Source organism: Phaenicophaeus curvirostris, chromosome 1 (genome assembly GCF_032191515.1).
Source record: "Phaenicophaeus curvirostris isolate KB17595 chromosome 1, BPBGC_Pcur_1.0, whole genome shotgun sequence".
NCBI classification, from domain to species: domain Eukaryota; kingdom Metazoa; phylum Chordata; class Aves; order Cuculiformes; family Cuculidae; genus Phaenicophaeus; species Phaenicophaeus curvirostris.
The window spans coordinates 43,096,186-43,119,247 of record NC_091392.1 but is presented as its reverse complement, the minus strand read 5'-3'; the positions used below and the strand labels follow the sequence as shown (position 1 = coordinate 43,119,247).

The 23,062-nt window shown below is 42.8% G+C and overlaps 2 protein-coding genes across 7 annotated transcripts in view; both read left to right on the top strand.

The window, feature by feature from the left end:
• Positions 1-23,062, top strand: part of MIEF1 (mitochondrial elongation factor 1) — a 269,067-nt gene that overhangs the window by 152,141 nt on the left and 93,864 nt on the right. The window lies entirely within an intron of this gene.
• The window catches only part of CACNA1I (calcium voltage-gated channel subunit alpha1 I), a 93,145-nt gene continuing 79,667 nt past the window's right edge, over positions 9,585-23,062 (top strand). For 5 of the 6 annotated variants that reach the window (XM_069855250.1, XM_069855241.1, XM_069855258.1 and 2 more), the window contains exons 1-2: positions 9,585-9,689; positions 10,692-10,825. In XM_069855250.1, coding sequence (XP_069711351.1) covers positions 9,597-9,689; positions 10,692-10,825 — 227 coding nt within the window. In that variant the 5' untranslated portion in view covers positions 9,585-9,596. Of the gene's footprint in view, positions 9,690-10,691; positions 10,826-23,062 lie in introns of those variants that run through there. The other variant, XM_069855268.1, reaches the window with a different exon arrangement.

The following is a 23,062-nucleotide window of genomic DNA, read 5'->3' as shown; positions in this document are numbered from 1 at the left end:
GAAGGACCCATACGCCTTTTAAAGAGTGAGAAGGTCCATAAATCCATCCTTTGTACTTTCATCATCATCTGCACATTCCTGCAAGATGAGATAGCCTTTTATCAAAGGTACCCTGCACTCCCTTCAGACATACCTGAGTTGCATCCCTGTGAGCTCAGCTTGGAGCCATGGGACCTTTGCCGGAGATGGGTGGGAAGTTGCAAAAAGGGCAAAAAAAAGCAATCTGTGACACTTGAAAAGTACGATGGACTAGAAAGACAACAGAGATGAACAGAGATATGGATGCAAGAAAATGAGCAGGAATAGGAAGACAGTGACTGTGGACTTTGGACTTACAGTGCTGGGTGAGGTTTTTTCTTCCTCTTTTCCTCTCCAGGGAAACAGCTTCTTAATGGAAGACTGATGTTTTCACTATCCCTTTGTATTTGCTGTAAAGTCGTGATGGGAAAAAAACAACCCTCAAAAGCAATACCCAGGACCCACATCTGTCTGTCCTCCTCATGTCTGTGCTGTAACCCTGGGGAAGTGACCCCCAGCCCTCCAAGCCTGGGTAGTGACAGGCAACACGTAGCAGCGCTGTTTCAGCAGGTTCATTGGAGTATCTGCTTCATGTCCCACAGACTTCCGTAAGGCCCACTGAGCCTACAACCCCACAAGAAGAGGACAAAACCTATACCCATAAAGCACCAGAAAGTAAGATCAGAAGACATCCCTTTACTAGGAAGGTGAAATAATGAGCATAATGTGGTCTCACCAAAATGGGAGGTGGAGAGATCTGTATGCTGTAAAAGGTCCCACAAAATATTCTTGTGCGTCCTTAAGGATCTACGCATCTTCCAAAACCTGTCCCTTTGTTCTTGGTTCCTGAAGAAACATCTACTCCTCTCTTTATGCTGTTTCATTCCAAACATTTAAGCATTCCTTTCTACTAGAGTGGTGAAAGAAGACCTCTGGAAAGCAGAAGAGAGGGAGACCAAGGCAGATGAAAAACCCCAGACAAACCAGAAAACGTTAGGAGCAGTAGAGAGGGGAACAAAACAATGCCCTTAATTTTTAAAAGTTTCTTGCTTTCCCTGCTCTCCTAAATCCATCACTAGTTCCTTCTCTGTTTCTTGAAGTTGAGTCACACAGACACTGCTATTATAGTGCTATATTTATTTGGTGGATATGTCTAGTGGACCCACAGTAGATAAGGACCCGATTCAAACCTATCATGACATGAAAGCCAAAGAAGGGACTTGCAGTACTGCCAAACATGGCAGGACTGTTACATCAGTTTGACAGGTGCTGGGGAAGACTTACACAACTTTGGATGGTGTTTCTGAGAAGCAGGAAAATGATGCACAGAAGGAAAGAGTGAGGATTTGGAGATATTTTGATTTTTCTTGCAAGGGACTTTGTATTTTTGTATATTGGAATGGATTTTCCACAAAATAATCTTGACTACATCCAGATTAAATCAGATAAAAACCCAACAAGAGAACGCTCACTGTGGCTTAGGCTCTGGTTTGAGTATGGTCACTCCACTGGTCTTTTCACTTCCTAGTGTCATCCGTGATGGAGGGCCTGTATCAGAGCATCCATCTATCCTGTTCAGATTCAGATTTTGTTACTCTGGAGCACATTGTTAATTCAAATCACTCCTGGACTGCACATGCCTTTCTACCTCAACCTGCCAAGTGCAGATCTTCTTTGATGAAGAGGTCTGACTGTGTGCAAAATCAAAGACTTAACCCTTCTACGATCACTGCTTTGCCACTGATGTCAGTAGGGAATTCCCTCCACAAAGTGAACTATAAGTGAGCAGTAGAAGTTTTACAGATTGGATCCCGGTTTTGTGGTTCAGAAGGTTTGATCTGGTGGTTCTTCCCCAGTGTGTGTTACCCCTTCAGCTGCAGCAGGAATCAGCTGCTGAACCTGCTACTTAGACTGGGAGATTTTGGAGAAAAATTCTTTCAGCTGCCATATAGCATAATAATGTTTCAACCTGCAGCCCTGTCACCTCATGCTGTGACCTTGTTGAAGCTCCTAATGTGAAGCCAGTTCAGGCTTTGGATGGTGATCTCCAAAGCAGAGCCAGAATGCTGCAGAAGCATCATTTGGTAGTCAGCAGGAGTTGTGATTCCTCAAGTCAGTCCTGAACTGATCCCACAGCATGGTGGAGTGATTTGCTGGCAAGTAAGATGTGCAGTCGCAGTCTCAGCCATCTGAGGATGTTAAAAAGCTCTTTCTCCAGGAACAGTCATTATCTTTAATGTCCTGCTCAGGTTTAAATTTAGGCAATTACTTTCTTCTGACCTTAAAAAACAATTCTTGGTTGTTTATTTTCCTAGATACTATATTTTTTTCATGCTTCCTATAGTTAACAGCTTTGTAGTAATGTTACACAGTGTTAAACAGATGTTCTGTTGCACCCTGAAAGCTAGATGTAAATTGGAGGTGGGTCATTATCAGTAGAGAAGCTCTGGGGCCCAGCTGCCACAGGCAGGAGATAATCATTAATAGTAGGGCTGTGTAGCAGCATTGAAGATGCATGGTAATTGTGAGATATTTGAATAATTAGCGGTGGGATCTGCACACCTCTTCTGAAGCAAAACCAAGGTTGCTTTAGAAGTCCAATGTGTATCTATCCAGGTGATGAGACAGACAGCCAGAATTCTTGGCATAACTCACACTGACTTCAGGACTGATGGGCTCTTCTGTGATGAAGAGCATTGTAAAGAAGCCTTGCTTTCTCTCCACAGCCTTCCATTTCATTAGGGTCCCTCTGTGCTCTGTTGTGGCCCTACAATAGGTTTGAGCTCTCTCGCTGGCTTACTATTTCTGGAATATGTGATCACTTGTCTCATTCATTGCATTAATACCTCTGTCTATTTGCATTTCAGATTCCGTCTTAGTCTCTTAATCTCCATTGTATATTTTTCCTGCCGGAGGTTAAATTTCTTTCTATTAGTTTTGGTTTTGCTGGACTTGAGAGTTTAATGGATGCAATTAACAAGTCTGAATAAAACATTATGGAAAGAGCTTTAAGAAATGAGAGGCTTGCCTGATTCTGTTGCTGTAGTGAAAAAAAAAAAAAATCCAACAACTTTCCAAAAGCTGTCTTCAATGCTTGTCTAACTCTGCATAGGGGTGTGATGTGGTGTATGAGATACAACTGACTTAGTTCTTGTTAAGTGGCTAAGCTAAATTTGAATTTCAGCTACACAACCAAAAGCCTTTGTGGCCTGGTACAGTGTCTGCTTTTTGAGTAGTCCTAGGGAGTTCGAATGATCAGAAAGGCTGACCTACAGTGCTTTGTTTTGTTGCTGTTTATATGATTTAATATGGATGTGACTGAGTCTTTTTCTTCTTTTGTGAAGAATCTATTCTTGATGGAAAGCCCCCCCAAAGGGCAGAAACATGGAAGTATTACCAAGCATTTAAAATCTCTCTACTACCTTCCTCTTCTGTAGTTTCTTGTCCTGCCTCCCACTAACACCATCACAAGTTGTGCTTCTCAAATCAATGTAACAGTCTTGCCACATTTGGCAGTACTGCAGTCACTTCATTGGCATCAATATTGTGAAAGACTTGAAGACCTTAATGATGCATATGTCAGTTCTCTAAAGTTCCGGTGCTCCTCTTTTATGAGAAGAGTGCATAAATGATGACATGATGCAAGCATATGTATACAAGAGGTTATGTGACACAGGAAGGACTAAAACATGTCAACCTTCAGGGCTTTGTAACTTATCGTCTGTGGCTTGGTCACCATGAAATCGCAGCATTGCAATGCTGGGTATTGACATTTAATTTCCAGTTAACTCAGAACTGAAAAAGAGTTATAGTCAGGTCAAAAACTCACTATCTTTTCCCTGTAATGTTGAAACATTCCTTTACACTAAAAAAACCCCAACCAAACAAAGAAGAAATGTTTCAGCCTTTTCAAAACAGGATTTTTAGACTTCTGTTCTGAGAAATGTTTTGATTGTTTTGATCTATTTGAACACAAACACATTTTGAGCAATATTTTCCTTTGAGTGTGTTATGTTCAACTTCTAGTGAGTTAGCAAATTGAGGCTGAAGAGAAAAAATTCCGTTGCTTCTGTTGACTTGTTTTGTAGAAGATGACCATGAAACTCCTATGTATCAGCATAGAAGTAGGAGTGGAAAAGAAGTGAGTGGTGAGAAAAGTGGGACAGGGGGAAAAAAAATAAGACTTGCCTGTGACGGCACCTGAAAAAGCCAATAACAATGAGGGAAAGAAAATAAGCACTTCTTTTCCTAGAGCTACTTGTTTCTCTGACCTTCACAACACAACAATCACTCCTTCCACTATAAATGAAATAAATGAAATACTAACTGTCCTACTGCAGTTACAACATCCTACCACCTTCTTGGAGGAGGATCACAAAGCAAGGGGGGGAAAGTAAGGAAGGAACACAGAAAATGCAACCACCACAAACTGGAATCACAGTTGTGCAGCCACTTAGCTGGTAGGAAGCATGGTGGGATAAGACGAAAGTGGAGAGGAGTCCAAAGGGGAAGCAGAGAGGAGTGATCATGCAAATGCGATGCCTCACCTGCAGGATGCCTACAGCAGTGGCCTGCCTGGCACAGGCTTACAGGTGGGAGGCCACAAGGAGTTGTGTGCATGGGTGGCTCAGTGTTTGGGATGCATTGTATGGGGCTCTGAGCTTCCAGTTCAGTCACTGAACTGCTCTACCACAGCAGGCTCTTCTCTCTGTTTGGGGGCAGAAACAGGTCAGGCATTATACACAGCTGGGTTTTCCCCCTTGCTATAAGTGCTTTGTTGCCAAGGAATTTCTACTATACATTAAACAAGCCTAAGATATTCAAGACCCGAATTGGCACAAAGCATGTCTATCCTAGGAGTGCCTTGCAGATAGCAAAGAAGGTGTGAGGGATTGTCATTCTTGTAAAGCTTATGTATCTTTTGTGCTGTTTGGAGTGCCAGCAGCTGGTGTACTCTTACTCTTCAGCAGATGATGAAGGAAGAAGAGAAGAGGAAAAGAGAAGACCACAAAGTATTGCTTCAATTTGTTGTATTTTTGTCGGTGATAAAAAACTGAGGTTGAGGCTGATCACAAGAACATTAAGTGGGTACCGAGTTATTCATTTGCAGGCTCTTTACAGCTCCAGTACAGCATACCTTGCTTTTGCTGTTTGTCATTCAGAAATTGAGTCCTGAAACTGCCTGTATCTCATAATCTGTTTTTAACACTGCATTATAAAAAGTCATGTTGTCAAGCACTGCTGCAACATGTCCAGTTCCCGCAAACCCCAGCAGACCTCCTTAGCTGTCCTGTAAGTTGGGGCTCTCAAACCTGACTCCATCCCAGATGAACTGGAGTAGAACACAGTTCTCTCCTGGTGTGTGCTGCTTTGTCCCCTTTGAGTCTTTCCCCATCCCAGGTTTGCTCTGTCCATTGGAAGGTGATGGAGGGTCAATGGATATGTGATGGCTGCCTTCAGGTAGAAGCTAGATGGGTCCTGCATGGAGGGACTAGGAGGGGACCCATCATCAAAGCATAGTGTTGCTGCCACAGGTAGGTACCAACTATAGAACCAGTACAAGGAGGCATGTTTTAAGCAAAGTATGTTTAATCTAGATGTGGATCTTGATGTCACAAGACAGTGCTAAAGCCAAGAGCTTAACAGAACTTCTACGAGGAGGGGACAGTTACATGGACAATTAGAGTAGCCTGCGTTTAAAGGAGTCAGGAAACCTTTCTCCCTTGTTTTTCTTTTTTCAAATTAGTGCTTTGACCTTTATCCCTAAGGGCTTGAATCAACTATGGACTCTCACCTCCCTTTAAGGGCAAGTTATTACATGGTGGATTGCTGCAGTATTTCTTGCACCTTCCTCTGAAGCATCTTGTGGTGCCTAACAGAGAGGAGCTGACCCTGGGCAGAAATACCTGGGTTTCCTTTTAGTTTCCAAAACCTGTTGGAGGTCCCAGACCTTGCCAGAAAAGCTGTTGGGATTGGGGCCATGGGAAGGGAGAGCACGTGTGTGGGTTCACTTGTTATTAGGAGATTTGAACTTTGAAAGAAGTTAATTAGCAATGAAACTTCTGACTGAATGATACAGATTGTGAAGACTGGCTTTGTCAGCAGCTGAAATTAATTACAGGCTCAGGCACAGGGAAAAGGAGGGGGGTGAATTATGCAGGGAGGGGGAGGCATCATCGAAAGAAAGATGATAAACCTGGCTGCAGGCTGTTGCCGTGGTGATGAGAGGCAGTCACTGTGGTTGACAGTGGTGACATGCTGAAGACAGCAGGTACTTCTAATTACCCCCTCCACCGACCCAAGCAGGCAGCAATCCCTTCCAACTCAGGGCAGGAGATGCTCTGGTTTTCTCCTTATACTTTCTTCCTCTCCACTGCAGACTGGATGTGCCTTTTCCAGGGTCCCTGCCCGCTTTGAAAGAAAAACCATGGGGCAGCAGCTTTTCCTAATGTCAGTTTAATAGCTCAGGAGCGTCCAGCAATTCAGCAGCATCCTCAGGAAGCCTGAACAACACTGGCATACTTTCAGAGAGCTGGTATCCAAAAAGCAGAGGAGGAGAAATTGAGTGCAGTTGGTCACAGCTTTTTGAGCAAGAAGGTCAGGGCCTCACCCATCTGGCCCTTACTACTTACTACAATGTTTTTGGGACTGCTCACCACAGCTGGCCAGGTCTTGTGCTTTGGTTTCTCACTGGCTGCCCAAAGGCCCCCTGTCAGTCTCCGTGGTCTGGGGTGTCTACTATCAGTGAGAGGAGCATGGGAGCATCCTGACCACCCATGCGTTGCTGCTGCACAAAAATGCAGATCTGTAGGAAATAAACCCTTGACTTCAAGTCCCTTCACCTGAATTCCCTGAGTTTGGCTGCAGTTAGAGGGTACTCCATGCCTCTGTCTCTCGTGTCATGTTTTCTGAGGAAATCCACATGGCCTTTAAAACAATTTCTGCTTTTCATTTTTTATGGACTAGTTTCATCAAGATCTGTTCTGAGCCCTGGCTCTGTTGGTACCTCTCCTGAGTGCCTTATGCCCAGGGAAAAGGACTTTTGTAGCTGTTGGCTCAGTCTGTACAGAAACTCTTTTGACCCCTTGAAGAGTGTCATTCAGCACTGATCCCTTTGAAAGGGCTTCACTGGCACTACCTTCTCAGTAGCTGTCAAAGCACCTGCTGCAAAATGGAGAGGCTGAGAATGCTGGTACTGCTCAGCCTGGAGAAGGCCCAAGGAGTTCTTATCCATGTGCATAAAAGCCTTATGGGGGGATTAAAGGAGACAAACTCTGTGCAGTGGTACCCACTGACATGGCACAGCCTGAAAACTGGAATCATAGAATCATAGAATAACCAGGTTGGAAGAGACCCACCGGATCATCGAGTCCAACCATTCCTATCAAACACTAAACCATGCTCCTCAGCACCTCATCCACCCGTCCCTTAAACACCTCCCATGGAATATCCCATTTAAATATAAGAAATCATATTTTCACTGTGTGGATAATTGAACACTGAGTTACCCAGAAAGATTCTGCTGCCTTTATCCTTGGAGATATTCAAAATGTAACTGGATGCAGTCTACTGTAGTGAATGCTACTTTGAGTGGGGCAGTTGGACAAGATGACATCCAGAGGCCTCTTCAAACCTGAACCATTTTCTTCTGATTCTGTAATTCTGTGAAAGATGATGCTGAGCAGATTTTGGAAATTCTGAAAGTGTATTGCCGTCTTACCAGAGGAGCCTGTGGGATCTAATGGAAACCTCTCCAATTGGTCTCCTGGGCTTTGGATCAAGTTGATAAAGAAATGTCTAAGAGAGAAAGGTGGAAAGTTGTGTTGTGTAGACCTCTGAGGGCAAACATTTTATTCATGCCCTTTTGGCATATTCCTCTCAGAAAAGGCCTTTTGAAGTCTACGTTGAGGGTGGGCTCCATGTGCTTTGGACAGCACTTGGGATTAACTTCATGAGAGATAATGACAGCACATTCTTGAAATCACCTCATAGTATGATTGGCACAGTAGAGCTGGTGCTTTTCTCTTGTCTGACTTTGAAGCTGAGGGTGGATCACTCAAAACCAAGTTGGGAAGAAGAGGAAGAATTAATAATCTTCTAGATCAGATTGTGCAGGTTAGTCATGAATCACTGTCAGAGAATGAGCACGGAAGAGTTGCTCAGAACACACCACAGATGTTGAGTGTCTTTCAGAAGTGACCAGAGATACATGGCACTGTTTTGGATTTAGATCTGCAAGGACTGAAAATGGGTGTACTCAGTGGATTGTAGTTTAAATAGGTAATTTTTTGACTCCATTATTTTAACTTAAAAAAATATTTATTCTCTGGAAATGGAAAATGAGAAGATATGTTTATGTGAGGTGTGCTAAAATACCCCAGAATGATGGTCTGCCGTCTGTTGGAGGTCCATCCTCATTGGATCTACATCACTGCTTGGCAATGCAAACACTGGAAAAGATATCACAGGAACATGCCTGCTTTTAGTGCTAAAACTCTGTAAATGAGTTCTTGGATGAGTGTCTATCAGACTTGAAGACTCCTTTAGGAGGAGAGGGATAGTGAAGAGGAGGCAGGTAGAAGGTGTGGAGAGCGCAGAGAAGGTCACACAAATACACCATTTTTACCCTCTTCTGTAATACATAAATGAAGTGGTACTTGTTGAAATTAAAAAGGCAACAAATTAAAAATAAATAGGAGGAAACAATTTTTAATGTAAAGTATAATTAGCCAATGTAGCTCACGGCAGCCAACTATTATCGAAGCAGATATTTTAGTAAGATTATCAACAAAGGATTCAAATGAATAAGCAAGGCATCTGCAGGGACACCAATATAGCTGAGAAAACAATTATAAGGGCTATCAATCCTCATGCTTTAGGGCATAAACAGATCACCAGCTGGGGTCAGAAATGCATTTTCCCCCCATGAATACTGAATAACTTAATTAGGTATGTTGTGGAGTTTTACCCAGCATGGGTCACTGATGGAAGCAGAATAGCAGATTAGATGGACCGCTGACCTCTTCCAACATGGCAACTCTTTATCTCCAAGTTCCTCTCAGAAGGGAAGAGGGAGACTTGTAGCCTTGAGTTGTATCCCCTTCCCAGGAGGGCAGTAATTACTAGGATCACATAGAGATCTGGCTGTCTGTTTTGATTTACATCCCCAGATCATAGAGATCTCTCATACATTTGAATATGAGCCACCACGGAAAATACCTTCCATGTATTTGGAAAATTCAGTAGACCAACAAGGAAAGAGACTCAGCAAACCAACAAGAGAGGAGTGAGCATCTGTTTAACTATCACAATGATTTGACTGGTATAATGATTTGACTTAGTCTTTTGTCCTACCTCTACTTTCCCTTTTTCAAAAGAGTTTGGCTTAATCAAGGAGGGGAAGAATAAAGAACTGAGGAGGGGAAACATAAGAATGTAATAAATCAGCCTACCAGCAGTTGTTATTTCCCTTAATCTTCCCATTTTGTCACCCTAAGCCTAGAGCAAGCTTATCTCAGCCATGCTGCTTTTACAGTTGTTTTCCTTGACTCTTTGCCACCTGGTTTGAGTGTGTCAGCATGATGGTGATTTTGTTAAACTGCGTAACCCTGGGGATGTACCAGCCCTGTGAGGATATGGACTGCCTTTCTGACAGGTGTAAAATCTTGCAGGTAAGCAGACTTTCTTCTTGTTGTGATGGTGCCTCAGTCCAAGTCACAAATTTTCATGCATGCTTTCCTTCAGCGTGTGGGCAATACTTTCCCAGACAGCTTGGCAAATTGTCCTTGGCAGTAAGCTATCGTATTGTAAAATGGCAAGATTTTGCTTTGAAGAGGGGAATTACGTGAGAGAGAGATATTGAATGAAGTCTACTTGTGACCATGCAATAGAGAATAATTGCTAAGCTTCCTAATCCTGTGCATAAGCAGGGGGTTCCTGATATAGACAGCTACAAGATACATAGCTCAAAGATGAACTAGGGAGAAATAACTGAGGTTATAGGAACCTAGGCAAGAGAGAATAGCATCCCACAATGCATTTGCTACTCTGTTGAGGAGCACGGATGCTTCAGGTATTATGGCATTCAGGATGCCCAAAGGGAGAAGAAACAAAAGGCGTGCTGAGAAAGGCCATGGGTACATCTAGCCTACAAGCATGCTAGCTGTGCTTGCAGCTTCCACAAAGAGAAGATGACAGCAAAGGTTGTCATCTATAGCATTGCTGAGGCTGTGTTGTTCATAATTCTGAAGCCTCCATCTGTGACTGGGTTGTGCTACCTAAACTGTGCATGAAGCTGCACTATGTCCTCAGCAGAGCCATTTGCAGTGAGGTGATGAGGAATCCCTCCTGGTAGGTCTTGGAAGGACAGTATTTCCCTGGTCAGATTTGGACCTGCTGGTACTGAGCCAAATCCTCCTTTCAAGTCCATTTAAGGAGTATCCAAGTCTACATCAATTACTTCACCCATTGGGGGGGTTGGGGAGGGAAGCCTGTTCTTGCTTACTTGAGGAGCAGGAAGCTGTGATGCCAGGGCTGTGTGGAAGAAGCCTGTCCAGCCTTGCCTCTCACTCATTTTCAGAAGTACTGAAATTTGTATTTATCTCACATTCTGCGTTTAAATGTTCAAGGCTGAGAACGCTTATCAAACGTGCTCTTGGGTTTCTGTTTGGCAGGTATTTGATGATTTCATCTTCATCTTCTTTGCCATGGAAATGGTCTTAAAGATGGTGGCCCTGGGGATCTTTGGCAAGAAGTGTTACCTTGGAGATACCTGGAATCGCCTGGATTTCTTCATTGTTATGGCTGGGTAGGTCAACAATTTCTGGTTTTATTTGGTCTATGTTTGTTAGTTTTGTGTGAAACATAAAAACGCTCTCCATCTGAAGACCAGGTGAAGATAAGTGGCAACTACAAATGTTTTTCCTTAAATGTACCGTGCTGGTTTAAGCCCCTCTTGTACTGATGGCAGATGAAAATAAATTCTTGCAAAGCTAATAATGCTACTCTTGTTTTACCATGTTGTAACTAAGGGGAAAGTTTCTACTCTGGTGCTGTTCCAGTACATCTACAGAGCTGGAATCAGATGTGCTGGACTTAGCAGTCTATGAAGAAACAGTAGACAAGGTAGCAAATTTCTCCAGCTGATGTGTAGCCATCTGTCTTGCGTGACTTAATTGGAGGGTGCTAATTTGTACCAGCTGAAGAGCTAGCCTAGAAAACTTTTGTTGTTGTTTTTAAAATCTCTGAGTAGAAGTGTACAGGACCTAGCTGGCTTCTCTTTTTCCAGCAGCAGTATTTCAAAGGTAGGAATGTCATTTTTGCTACTCTGGGCTTTTTGTCTCTGTATTGCACTGGCCTTACCCATGATACTACTGGGACAAGTTGACATTTGAGTGTTTTTTACAACAAAGTTGCTATGGTAAAGCTCTGCATGTATGAAGTGGTAAATCTACTAGGACTTGCCTATTGAATAACTGCAAAATGTATGATAACAATGGGCATGTGCTTTTTGAAAATTTGTTAGTTTTCAATTAGATTGCCTTGTGGTACAGTGAAAAAACTAAACCAACAAAACCACCCAATCCCAAAACAATACAATACCCCCAAAACAAAAGGTAAAAAATAAATATATCATAGAATGATAGAGTGGTTTGGGTTGGAAGGGACCTCAAAGATTATCCAGTCCCAACCCCCCTGCCACGGGGAGGGACACCTTCCATTGGATCAGGTTGCTCAAAGCCTCATGTACCCTGGCCTTGAACACTTCCAGGGATGGGGCATCCAGAGCTTCTCTGAGCAAATATACTATTGCTGTTCTCACAGCAAACAAGTGAATGTCTTCCCAGAGAGAAACTCCCACTTTCCTCTTCCTCCCAGCAAGGAATTACCTGCATTTACTGTCACTTGGAAGCGCATGTATTACTGACTGGGCCAGCTGTAAGTTCAAGCTCCCTTTACGGAGTTTTCTCCTGCAGTGTGGAGCAGCACTATCTTTGTATTTGCTTTTGACACAGTTTTCCTACAGTGAGACTTAAAAGTCATTCCTTCTGGAGGGGTATATAATTGCTTCAGGGGGAGCAGAGATTTTCAAACTCAGTTCAGTTGTAAAAGTCTGAAGGCTGGTTCTTGGCCAGATAGCTCATGAAAGAAAGACAAGCAGATGAAAGCTATAGGGTTTTCTGAAGTAATGCAACGTGTGTGAGATGGGAAGACTTTTCTTGTGGCTGAGCCTGCTGTGATGATCATCTGACTTAAAATGTCCTTGCATGGGGATTGTGTATTCATCAGGAAAGGCTAAGTTAAAGCACCTGCTGCATGGTGGTGAGAAAAGTCAGATCATTGTATGTTCTAGCCTGAGCTCCTGGTGACAAAATCACTGATCTTGGAAGGGAAACCTTGGAGCCCATGGTACTCCTTCATGTATGTGATGTGCTGTGGTATGCTGGGAGGAAGACTGTGCTCCAGATGGGCACAGGATCACTGGCATATGGAGTAAAAGCCTTGGGAAGTGGGGTCTTACTCTGCCTAGTGTCCCTGCAAGCATGGTGTGTTAGTGGTACTATCTGGAGAGATGAAGAGATCAGTGGGGTGATGCTAAAGGAAAGATGGTAAGCTCAAGTGCTTACTCCGTGCCGGAAACAAGTGAAATCCATGCTACCTATATGAGAAGGGAGTAAACCCCATTTATATGTTTCCCTCTGTTGCTGGCAGAAATTTGAGGAGAGTGAGTGAGTCTTTTGTGCATCTGATTAGCACTACTAGGAAAAAAAGCTCATATCTGAACTCCTTTCAGTGCCAAGGAGACTTAGAATCAACTCCTTGGATATAAAATAATCAGTGTGGAGGATTTTTCATTTCTTCAAAACCGCAAGAAATTTGTTTCCTGATTTCTATACAATTTTCCTCATGAGGTGTCAGGCTGAAATGATAGTAATCTCATTAGAATATCTGATCTCAAAAGACTTCTGCTAAAGAAAGATTTTTCCATTTAGTTATATAGAACTAATGACTATATAATGTATTTCGAGTTATAAAAGCTTGTGGTTATTAATTCATTATTCTTTGAAATTCATTAAAATTGTCTGCAGTGTTTAAATCAAATTCAAAGCTCAAACTTGCCCTTACACACAGACTGCAGGCTTTTATTTAATCTCAAATGGAAGCTCCAATCTTTATTCTGATTGGTTCCACACCTGGATCATGACTTCAGCTTACTCTGGGTCCAGATGCTGCCTTGGCCTTCTGACTGAGTGAAGATATCCTGCTTTAGGTCTTGGTTATTTTCTCCATGCCAGTGAGTTAGATCCTGATCAGAGACTAAACAGATTTTTCCAAGGGCCTTTTCCTTTTCATGGTCCTGGACTCTGATCACCTGTGAGGGAGGCCATAAATTTGGTTCTCAAGAAAACTCCTGTGATGTTGGGAAGTAATGCAGTGCCTCAAAGACGTGTGGCTACTCTCGGTTTCAGGAATAAGGATCGTACGTCCCAGTACCTTGTCGTCTCTTCTTGCTTTCCAAATAAACACCAATGAGGCAGCAAAGTTTGGATGAATAAACTGTTGCATAGAAAAGCAAAGTGCAGGCAAGGGACCATTCTGTCAGGTATTCCTGGGCAGCTGAGATACTTCCATCTGGTTAGCTGCATGACAGCATGTTTTATGAAAGAGCGTAACGATTACTTGCTGCTATTGCCCCAGAAAGTGTTGTGGTTATATAAACCATGTATTCAGGCATGCATTTGTAGTTTTCTCCTCACTTCCTTGGAAAGCTAGAAGCGATAGTTTTAGTTAGCTCAATTCCCTCATGTGCCCTTGCCCTGCTTGCCCCTGTTCCCCACGCAACCCAGCAGCTCAAGGAGGAAGACTCCATTGTCACTAAAAATGTTCAGTTTCCATGGCGATAGGAGCTGACATCACCAGAACTTTCTCCCCTCTTGCACACTCCCTCTCTCAGCCACCTTCAACATGTTTTTTTTTTCCCCCGAAAGGATTACAAAAAAAACCAAACCCCAAAACAACAGTCCTAACTTAATGCTCTCCTTCACCATCTCCCTTGCAGCTCCTAAAACCGAGTGAGGTAATTTGGGTTGAAGAATGCCAATCTGCTTGTGCACACAAGCAAATCCAGCTTGCCAGTGCTCCAGTTCCTAACTACACGCTGGCAACAGGAGGTTGCAGGTTCCCAGACGTATCAAGCAGGCTGTGCCTGTCACCAGCTGTCCTGGTGGGAGTCCCTCTTCCCCTGCGTTTGTGATTAGATCTTGTCTTTCGTCATTTGTTTCCCACAGCAGTGGGTGCATTTGGAGAGCTTGATCTGAGGCAATTAAAAATGCAGCTTCCTAAAGTTCAGATCCTACTAAGTTTTGAAAGTTGAGATAATGCAAACACTAATCACATTGGAAACAAAGGCCAGTGTCTATGTGCATGAATTTAGGAGAAAAGTAATTTATTTCTGGGCTAGCTTTTTAAGTCAGGCAGTTCTCTAGCAAAAGAAAACAAGGAATCTCTCCTGCTTGCTCTCTTCTGTGAGGCAGTTGTGCCCATGTGTGGCTGGAGGTGATGCCACTGTTTTTCTGGGACGGGAGATGTCCCAGAAATGACTCTGTCCCAAATGTCCTTGTGCAAGAAGTCAATTCATGCAACCTGCTTGGTCTTGGGGGCATTAATTCCACTGAGGGTGAGTTTTTAGTGCCTGTCTTTGAATCACTTGCTGTAATTAGTGATCTGTGATGGGAATTATGTCTGTGTCTGCCCTCTTCTGCGGCATCCCCATAACATGTTCTGGTAAACAATTTTACTTGTGTAAATAGGTAGGTAGTATAAAGGGGAGAAGGCTTCACTATGTGCCTGGGGGATAATTCTGATGGCAAATACATGCCCAGAATATGTCCAAAACCTTTCCTTAATTACTTGCTGCTTGGAGTCTAGTGGCTGAGGAGGGGTTGGTGTGTCTTTCAGAGAATGTCCCATCTTGTCCCCCTCTCCATTATCACACTGGAGCTTGCCATGTTGATCTCATAAGCTGTGGTCAAAGTAGTTGAGTCACCACCCCTGGATGTATTTAAAAGATGGGTAGATGAGGTACTCGGAGATATGTTTTAGTAATGGACAGGTACAGTTGGACTCCATGATCTCAAAGGACTTTTCCAATCAAATGATTTTGGCTTTTCAGGATGTATTTGCAGTGTTTTTTTTAACAGCTTTTAAAAGCGGTGGACATCAGAACAAGACACAGTACTTTGTGTAGCCACTGCAATGCCTTCAGTGGTAATACAGTCTCTTTTTCTAGCTTGAAATTTCCCTGTTCCTACAGCTGAGGATTGTGATAGCCCATCTAATCAATCAGCACATCTCCCTATTGATTAATTCAGCTGCTTTCTCCATTGGCTCCAAGCTTGGTTGGTTGGGCTTTTCCCCGCCTTCAGTCTCCCCTTCTGAAGAGATAAAATCCCTTACTATTAGTGGGAACAGCAAACTTTGTTCCCAGTTATATGCTGTTACATTTGTTCACACTGGAATACATATTATTTGCATTTCCAAAGCAGTTCATACTGTTCTGTGTTGCTTACTTGTCCTCTTCATTTACTTTTTTCTTCTCCCAAAAATGTGCTTCAACTGCAAAATCCATTAGTGTTTTCTTTTTTTTTCTTTTTTTAAGGTTTTGATAAATAAATGAAAAACAGTGGCAAGAACTGTGCTTTACAGAAGTACATCTGCTCACAAACGATTCCCATTTACTGTGGCATGTGAGGTTTATTACTTAGCCAGTTTTTTTCCAGCCTAATGTATTTCATGATGATTTCATATCATTCCAGGCATATCAACATAATTACTTGTGTGAACCAGACTTCTAATCTCATAAGAAATTATAGCACATTAGTTTGGTGTTGTCTATTTTTCCTTAAACCTGTGTTGATTATAGTTAATTTTATTATCCACCTTTAATCCATAATCTATCAAAGCCAAATATTGGTGATTTCATTACTGTACTGTGATCGGCATCAGTCCAGTCAGCCTATTGAGATCACTGTCTTTCTAAAGCACTGGCACAACATCAGAATTTCTCTGACCCTTGGATGTTTTCCCAGTTTTCTGAGACTGATCAAAAATCATCAGTACTGGTTCAGATCTTTTCTGGCCATCTCATTTAAAACTCTTGGATATAAATTGTCCAGGCCTGCTTATCTTGGAATATCCCTATGGTGATAGGCACAGCCTAAAAAACTTGATCACAGCTGGAGCTGAAACTAGCTCATTATCACCTATGGTACACATGCATCATCTGACTTTCCCCACAGAACTTTTTTTTCTAATTGAAGTTTTCTGCCTTTTTGCACTGTTTGTGATAATTCTGTTTTCTTGTTCCAGTGATTAACTTGTGCCATTTTATGTGCTCATTCAATTCTTTAACAAATTTTCTACAATTTCCATCTCCTAATTTATATTCATTGGTATCAACTTTCCCTCTCTTGCTATTACATTGCTGCTTCTGCTTTCACTTAGTTGTATTATCTTTTTTAGCCTGTTCAGATTTCTTGTCTCTATTGAAGCTACTGGGTTACTTGATAAATATTCCTAAACACCACTTGATTGTCATCCACAGTTCATGAATTAAAGTCTTTGTATAAAGACTGTTTTTGATGCATGGTTGTTTCTATGTGTTTTCAACTTCATGAATATGGCCTCTCTAATCCACCAAGTATATCTAGTACTGCTGATGACCTCGTTTGATTTGTGCGTAACACATGTAATCAAGTAGTCCTAGCTGTAAGTTCTAGGATTAAAAAAAAAACAAAGAAAAACACTTGACAGACAATCTCTGTATCTCCCACCCTTAAATGCAATTTTCTTTGAGTTGTAAGGCACACGACAGTAAATGCTGAGAAATTGCAAAGTGGTTTAGGTGTTCCCAACACATGTTGCCCAAATCCAGCTCTTGCAGACGGGTAAGTGGAGGGTCTCTCTCCTATGAATTACAGACCAAGATCAAGACAAATAGTCAGCCTGTTTTCTAGTGTGATCTGGACAAACCTAATCACATTCATAGAATCACAGGATAATTTGGGTTGGAAAGGACCTTGTGAATTCTCCAGTCCAGTCTCCTTGTTCAAAGGAGGATCAACAACAAACTCAGGTTAGGTTGCTCAGAGTTGTCCAGTCAGGTCTTGAAAATCACCACAGAGACTGCACGGCCTCTCTGGGTCCCAGCCCCCGACTGCTGATTTGTCTCTGCAACTACTCTGAACTTCCTTTCCCTTCTTGGATTTATGTCCATTGTGTCTTTTTCTCATGCCATGCACCATTCTGAAGAGCCTGGCTTCATCTCCTTACTGACCTTCTTGCAGGTACCAGGGAGCTACTGTTAGGTCCCTCCAAAATCATCTTGTCTCCAGGTTGAACAAGCCCCCATTCCTCAGCTGATCCTCACAGTGCTCCAGCCCGTGAACATCCTAGTGACCCTCCACTGAACTTCCTCAAGTTTATCAGCCTCTTTCTTCTGCTGGGGGTCCCAAAACTGAATGTGGTAGTCTAGATGTGATCTACCAAGTGCAAGGTAAAGGGGATAATCCCTTCCCCCAGGCTGCACTCCTATCAGTGCAGATTGGTATGCCACCAGCCTTCCTTGCGTGTGCCATGTGTTGTCCACTGTCCTCCAGGATCCACAGATCCTTCTCAGCAGAGCCACTACACATCAGTCCTTAGGCAGCAGGTCAGTCCAGCACAGGTGCAGGACCCTGCATATTTCTGTTGAATTTCATGAGGCTCCTGTCAGCCCATTTCTCTATGTAGGAGGAATTCTCTACTTATATGGCAGAAAATTAATCCATAAGTATTCATTTCAAAATTGTCACTGATTCTGTACTCAAAAACGCCATTTTTGACAGAGTGTGTTCCTCCCTTTCCCTTTCTGTCCACTTGAGCCTCCCTGGCTAGGTTAAAAACATTGATTTTAATATTCCTTTCATGCATATCTTCCCACCAGGCTTTCTTAATGCCATTTAGGCTGTTTATGCTCATAGAATGAACAATTTCTATTCTCTTTATTACTCAGGCCCCTGGCACTGGTATAGATGATACTGTTTTTCTCCCCTTTATGTCTTTTAGTGCCTTGATTAGTTTTGTTCTTGACATGGAGGGTCTGTAACAACTGATGTTTTTCCTAATTTAATCACTCTCCACTTTGGTCTCCCATTTAACAATCTCCTGTCTGGATCTCTTAGTCCCCTAAAAAATAATTTTTTAGTGAAATACTGTTTAATATTTCTGCTTTTCCAGGAGTAGCCCAGTGCTCCACAAGTCTCCTGTGCTATGTGGCTGGCCAAGCCAGCAGTTCATTACCAGATTCTTCCCTCATCTCCTTCGCTGACTATTTCTTGTCCATCTTCAGAAATTGTCTATAACCCATAGCATATCATTATAAGAAAAACAATTAATGTCAAAATGCATAATCCTGGGTAAATATTGTCCTGGAATATTGAAAACCTTCTGAAGTTTGCTTTTTTAAATCTTGTTTTGCTTATAGTATGGCAGCACAGCTCTCCTGATATCTTAATTTCTTTTCCAAAGTGTCCTTTCCTTTCTGATTAGTTGTGCAGCCTTTGGAGAGGGTTTTCTGGCATCTTTGTACAGCTGGAGATCCCTTCTTGGGCATGCCTGATAGCCCCGTTGATTGAGCAGAACATTTCTTCCTGCTCCCTGTACTTCTTGGCTAGTTGCTTCTTCAGGAGTTCTTTATGCAGCTTCCACACTAGGAATCTGGAAAGTCATGCTCTCTATTAACTGAGATGATGATGATGATTTATATTACTATCACTATTATTATTTGTACTTTCTCTCTCTTGAGTTATCTACTGCCCTTGATTTCTGCTTCTCCTAATTCTTTAGATATTGCATCCTTTCTTCCATAAATCTGCAGTGATGCTGCTTCCTGAATCTGTCTGTCCAAGCTTGTTTCAAACCTGTGCAGCATCAGCGCACGTACTTCTGAACACTGACTCGCTCCTTACCGGGGAGCCACCGTTTAATGCTTATGGCTCCAAGTTTGTCCCTCTGTATTTCAGCCCAGGAAAGGAGACTGGCAGTTCTCAGAAGAATGAGGCACCGCTTCCTGGCCTCAAATGCCAGCCCAATCCCAGGAAACAAAACTTGCAATGCACAGTGCCCTTCCACACGGGAAAGATGACACAGCCTGAAACACATCGGTTTGCCTTAATCTCGCAAGATGGGGAAGCGTGTTGCCAGTCTTCTGCTTTCTCTTTGCTTTTAATTAACTATGGTTCTTCAGGGACTTTGCCAGAATTTGCATAGTTATGATTTTAAAATCTCAGACCATTAAGTACTTATTAGCAGCAGTGTAAACAGCGGAATGCTCAGAAAATCCTGGTTAGCTAATCTTCGATGCCAAGTGAATGTTCCTATAAAATTATGGCAAGTTAAAACTGTAATAAATACAGCAATTAGGTGTTTCCAGGCAGTGATCAGATGAAGATGGAAACCAGCAAGCAGCAGGCTAAATAGCATCTTAACCAAAGGCAGAAATATCAGAAGCACAGCCCTCCCCCCAACATGCACTCACTTATTTCTCCTTGATGATACTAATTATTTCATTGACTTTCTCCTAGTAAAACTATCCATAGAAGTGCAACATATTGAAATGAAAGCAATCATCAAAACGAAATGAATCACAGCAGAAAAGAATGAAAACAAGGAGGCAGTGGTACCCTGCATGTGTTACATGTAGTTCTCAATTATTGCCTCTGATTTTTTGCCTCTCTACAGGCTAATTCCCTACCCTGTGAATTTACCTTTATTGAATAAATAAATTAAAAAAGAAGATAACACCAGCAGGCATGCAGGACCAAAATGTGGACACCCCTCCCCATGCCCCAAAATGAAATACAGATCTTGTGTTCAGACTCCTGGCTTTCAAAAATGAGCCCCCCTCATTCGTCTTCAGTCATATGAGCTTGGCAAGTCCCTCTGGCTTTCTTCTCACAGTGTGAAAACCTGCTTATGTCTTTTTGTATCATGTCTCCAAAACTATTAAGGAACTCTGACGTTTTCTGTCGGTACGCAGTTTGGAGAGAAATCTGAGTGTTCAGGGGTGTGAAATAATCACATTCCAGGCAGCAAGGGACCAGTCTCACAGGTTCTGGAAGCTTTCATCAGCTTTTGCTTGTAGAGCAATTAAAAGAAAAAAAAGGTTAAAAACTTTTGTACTGAAAGGTGGGGGGGGGGGCAGTTGCATATTATTTTTTTAGGAATACTAAGCATCATAGCTCTGGAATTGATGGTGCAATTAGGATGTAATTTTTGTAATCCTTGTTCTACTAGCAAGGGATATTTTTCTCTTCTATCTTTCATCTTTTATGTCAACAGAGAGTTGTCTTTTCACAGTGTTATGAGCTCTAACTTTGAAAGAGATGAGCAGAACTATTTAGCTGACTACATCATGGTTTGTAGAGCAATTTAGAGGCTTCCTGTGTAATGTCTGGCCACATCCCATATGATGTTACTCCATCCTTTCTATGATAGGTGTTGAAAGGACTTCTCATCTGTTTAGGGTGCACTTTGAAGCCTGGCCCCAAAGGCACCAGACTATGCAAAGTCTGTGCAAATGCCTGCATGGTTTGCTCTTCAAGTATACATCAAGCAAGAAGCTGATAAGGAGGTTCAGTGCTAGGGGCTTCCTGGCAGCCCTACTCATCCTGCACCACCGAGCAAACTGTGCTCATATAGCAAAAGATAAAGTCCGAATAGCCTGTCAGCTGGGAGCCAGAGCATCCATGAAGACAATGTTTTTAAGGAGGGGTCCGTCGGTGACTGCAGCCCTGATGTGGCTGTGGGGCTGCCTGTGCTGATGCCCCATGCTGGCTGAAGCCCCTGCCTATTCCCAATGCACTGGTAAAAACTTGTGCCTTCTTGCAGCTGCAAGCAAACAAGTGAAGGAAATGGGAGCATGGGCCACAACACAGCTCTCTGAGCAGGAAAAAGGGGACACGTAGAATCATAGAATAACCAGTTTGGAAGAGACCCACTGGATCACGGAGTCCAACCATTCCTATCAGTCACTAAACCATGCCCCTTAGCACCTCATCCACCCGTGCCTTAAACACCTCCAGGGAAGGTGACTCAACCACCTCCCTGGGCAGCCTCTGCCAGTGCCTCATGACCCTTTCTGTGAAAAATTTTTTCCTAATGTCCAGCCTAAATCTCCCCTGGTGGAGCTTGAGGCCATTCCCTCTTGTCCTGTCCCCTGTCACTTGGGAGAAGAGGCCAGAGTCTTTAATTTAGAGTCTTTAATTTCAGCCATATCCTTTGGGACCTTTGCAGACAAGTAAGGATGTGGTTCCAGCTGTAGAGTGAAAGATCTGGCATGGTGCCAGATCTGGACTACCCCCTGTAGTCCTGGGGCTGGCAAGTGGCCTATTTGCATGTTCTGTGTGCATGTTCGATGGTACATGTGCAGACTTGGGGTGGAAGCAGTAGTCCTCCTCTTTTGCCCAGCATCTAGGCAGACCTTGTAAAAATCTCCGAGCTCCATTTCTTTGTAAGACTGAATTAATCTCTTACCAGTTCCTGCCTGCTTACAGCTCTTCTTGTGTACAAGCTAGGGCACATCCAGCCTTAGCAAGGGGTGTTAGGAGGTGTCTGTAACGCCACACGTGCTCCATGCTCCAGCTGTTCAGCTGTCTGCTATTCCTCCTGCCTCCTTGCTGTTGCTTCAGTGCTTATGGTCCCCTCTATCCAGGCAATTGTGGGCACCAGTAAGTGGATTTTGCTGCCTGCCCTTCCTTTTTTGGCACAGCACAGACTCGGCTAATAGAGCCCCTGGGGGAGCCTGGCCAGGGGTGTTCTCCCCATAACCTGCCCACTGCTACATCTCTGGCCACAGATGGCCAGGACTGTGTGGATCTAGTGATGCACATGCCTTTTAATTTCATCCGAATGGCACATTAATACAGGAAGGAAGACATGGGACCATTGGAGTACATTGTACAGTGAAGGGACCGGCTTTTCTCCTTCTGTGTGTTGTAGCCACAGTCTTTGAAGCCAGAGAAGAGGCAGTGAGATTTTCCTCTCATCCTGGTGTGTGGTATAGAGGTGGGGGAATTTAGGTGTAGATCACTTTCCCACCACCACTGCATAAACTTCAGGTGGGAGATTTAAGCTGCAGGATGACTTACACAGGGTGCTCATATCAGGGGATGAACACCTTGGTAAATGGAGAGACATTGACTCCAACTTTTGGTGCCGATTTCAGAATTAAAAATTCAGTCATGGAAAGGTGGCAGACTTAGTCTTGCATTTTCCCTGTGACTTCTATGTTCTAGATCTCTGAAGTGGTAGAAATTCCAGAGTGTGAGATTTGACAGCCAACGAGGAGCCAAGGACAGAAAGGCCTTATTCTTGTACACAGAAGATATTAAATCACATCTAGTCATGGTCTAGGTACACATCAGGCTTAGAGCCCCTGAGTTAGCCAAGAAGCTGAAGGTATTTAGAGCAGAGAGCAACTAAATGATCTTCTGCTTTTGTCACTCCAGGTGCTCGTAGATGTAAAGACCAAATGAAAGTCTATAAACAGGAAAAGCTTCACTTTGTTCAGAGGGTTATAGCAAGCCAAAAATTACAGCTAAGAAGTCACATCCACAAAGTTTCTGGCTTCAGTGCCAACCCAAAATTTATTTGACAAAGAAATATGAATTGATTAGACTGCAGTTAATTAGGTTTCAATTGAAAACCCCTATCAGAGAAGGGGAATTGGACAGCTTTTGAGTTTGACAAAAGCATATTGGCTTTGTGTCATAAGCAAAATACTGCCTCAGTATTTTTCATGGATCCTTCCAGAATAAATCTTAAATATTATTTCTTGGTTGCTAATTTTCATCAAATAGAAGTTCAGGAGCTAAGATTAGTAAAGTTAATAAGTATTTAATAAAGATACGAGGAGATGTAAATATGAAGATGTAAATGGTAATGTTTGAACTGTTTTAATCATGGATTTAATCGAGTGTAATTGTGAGGAAACTGCTAGCCAGCC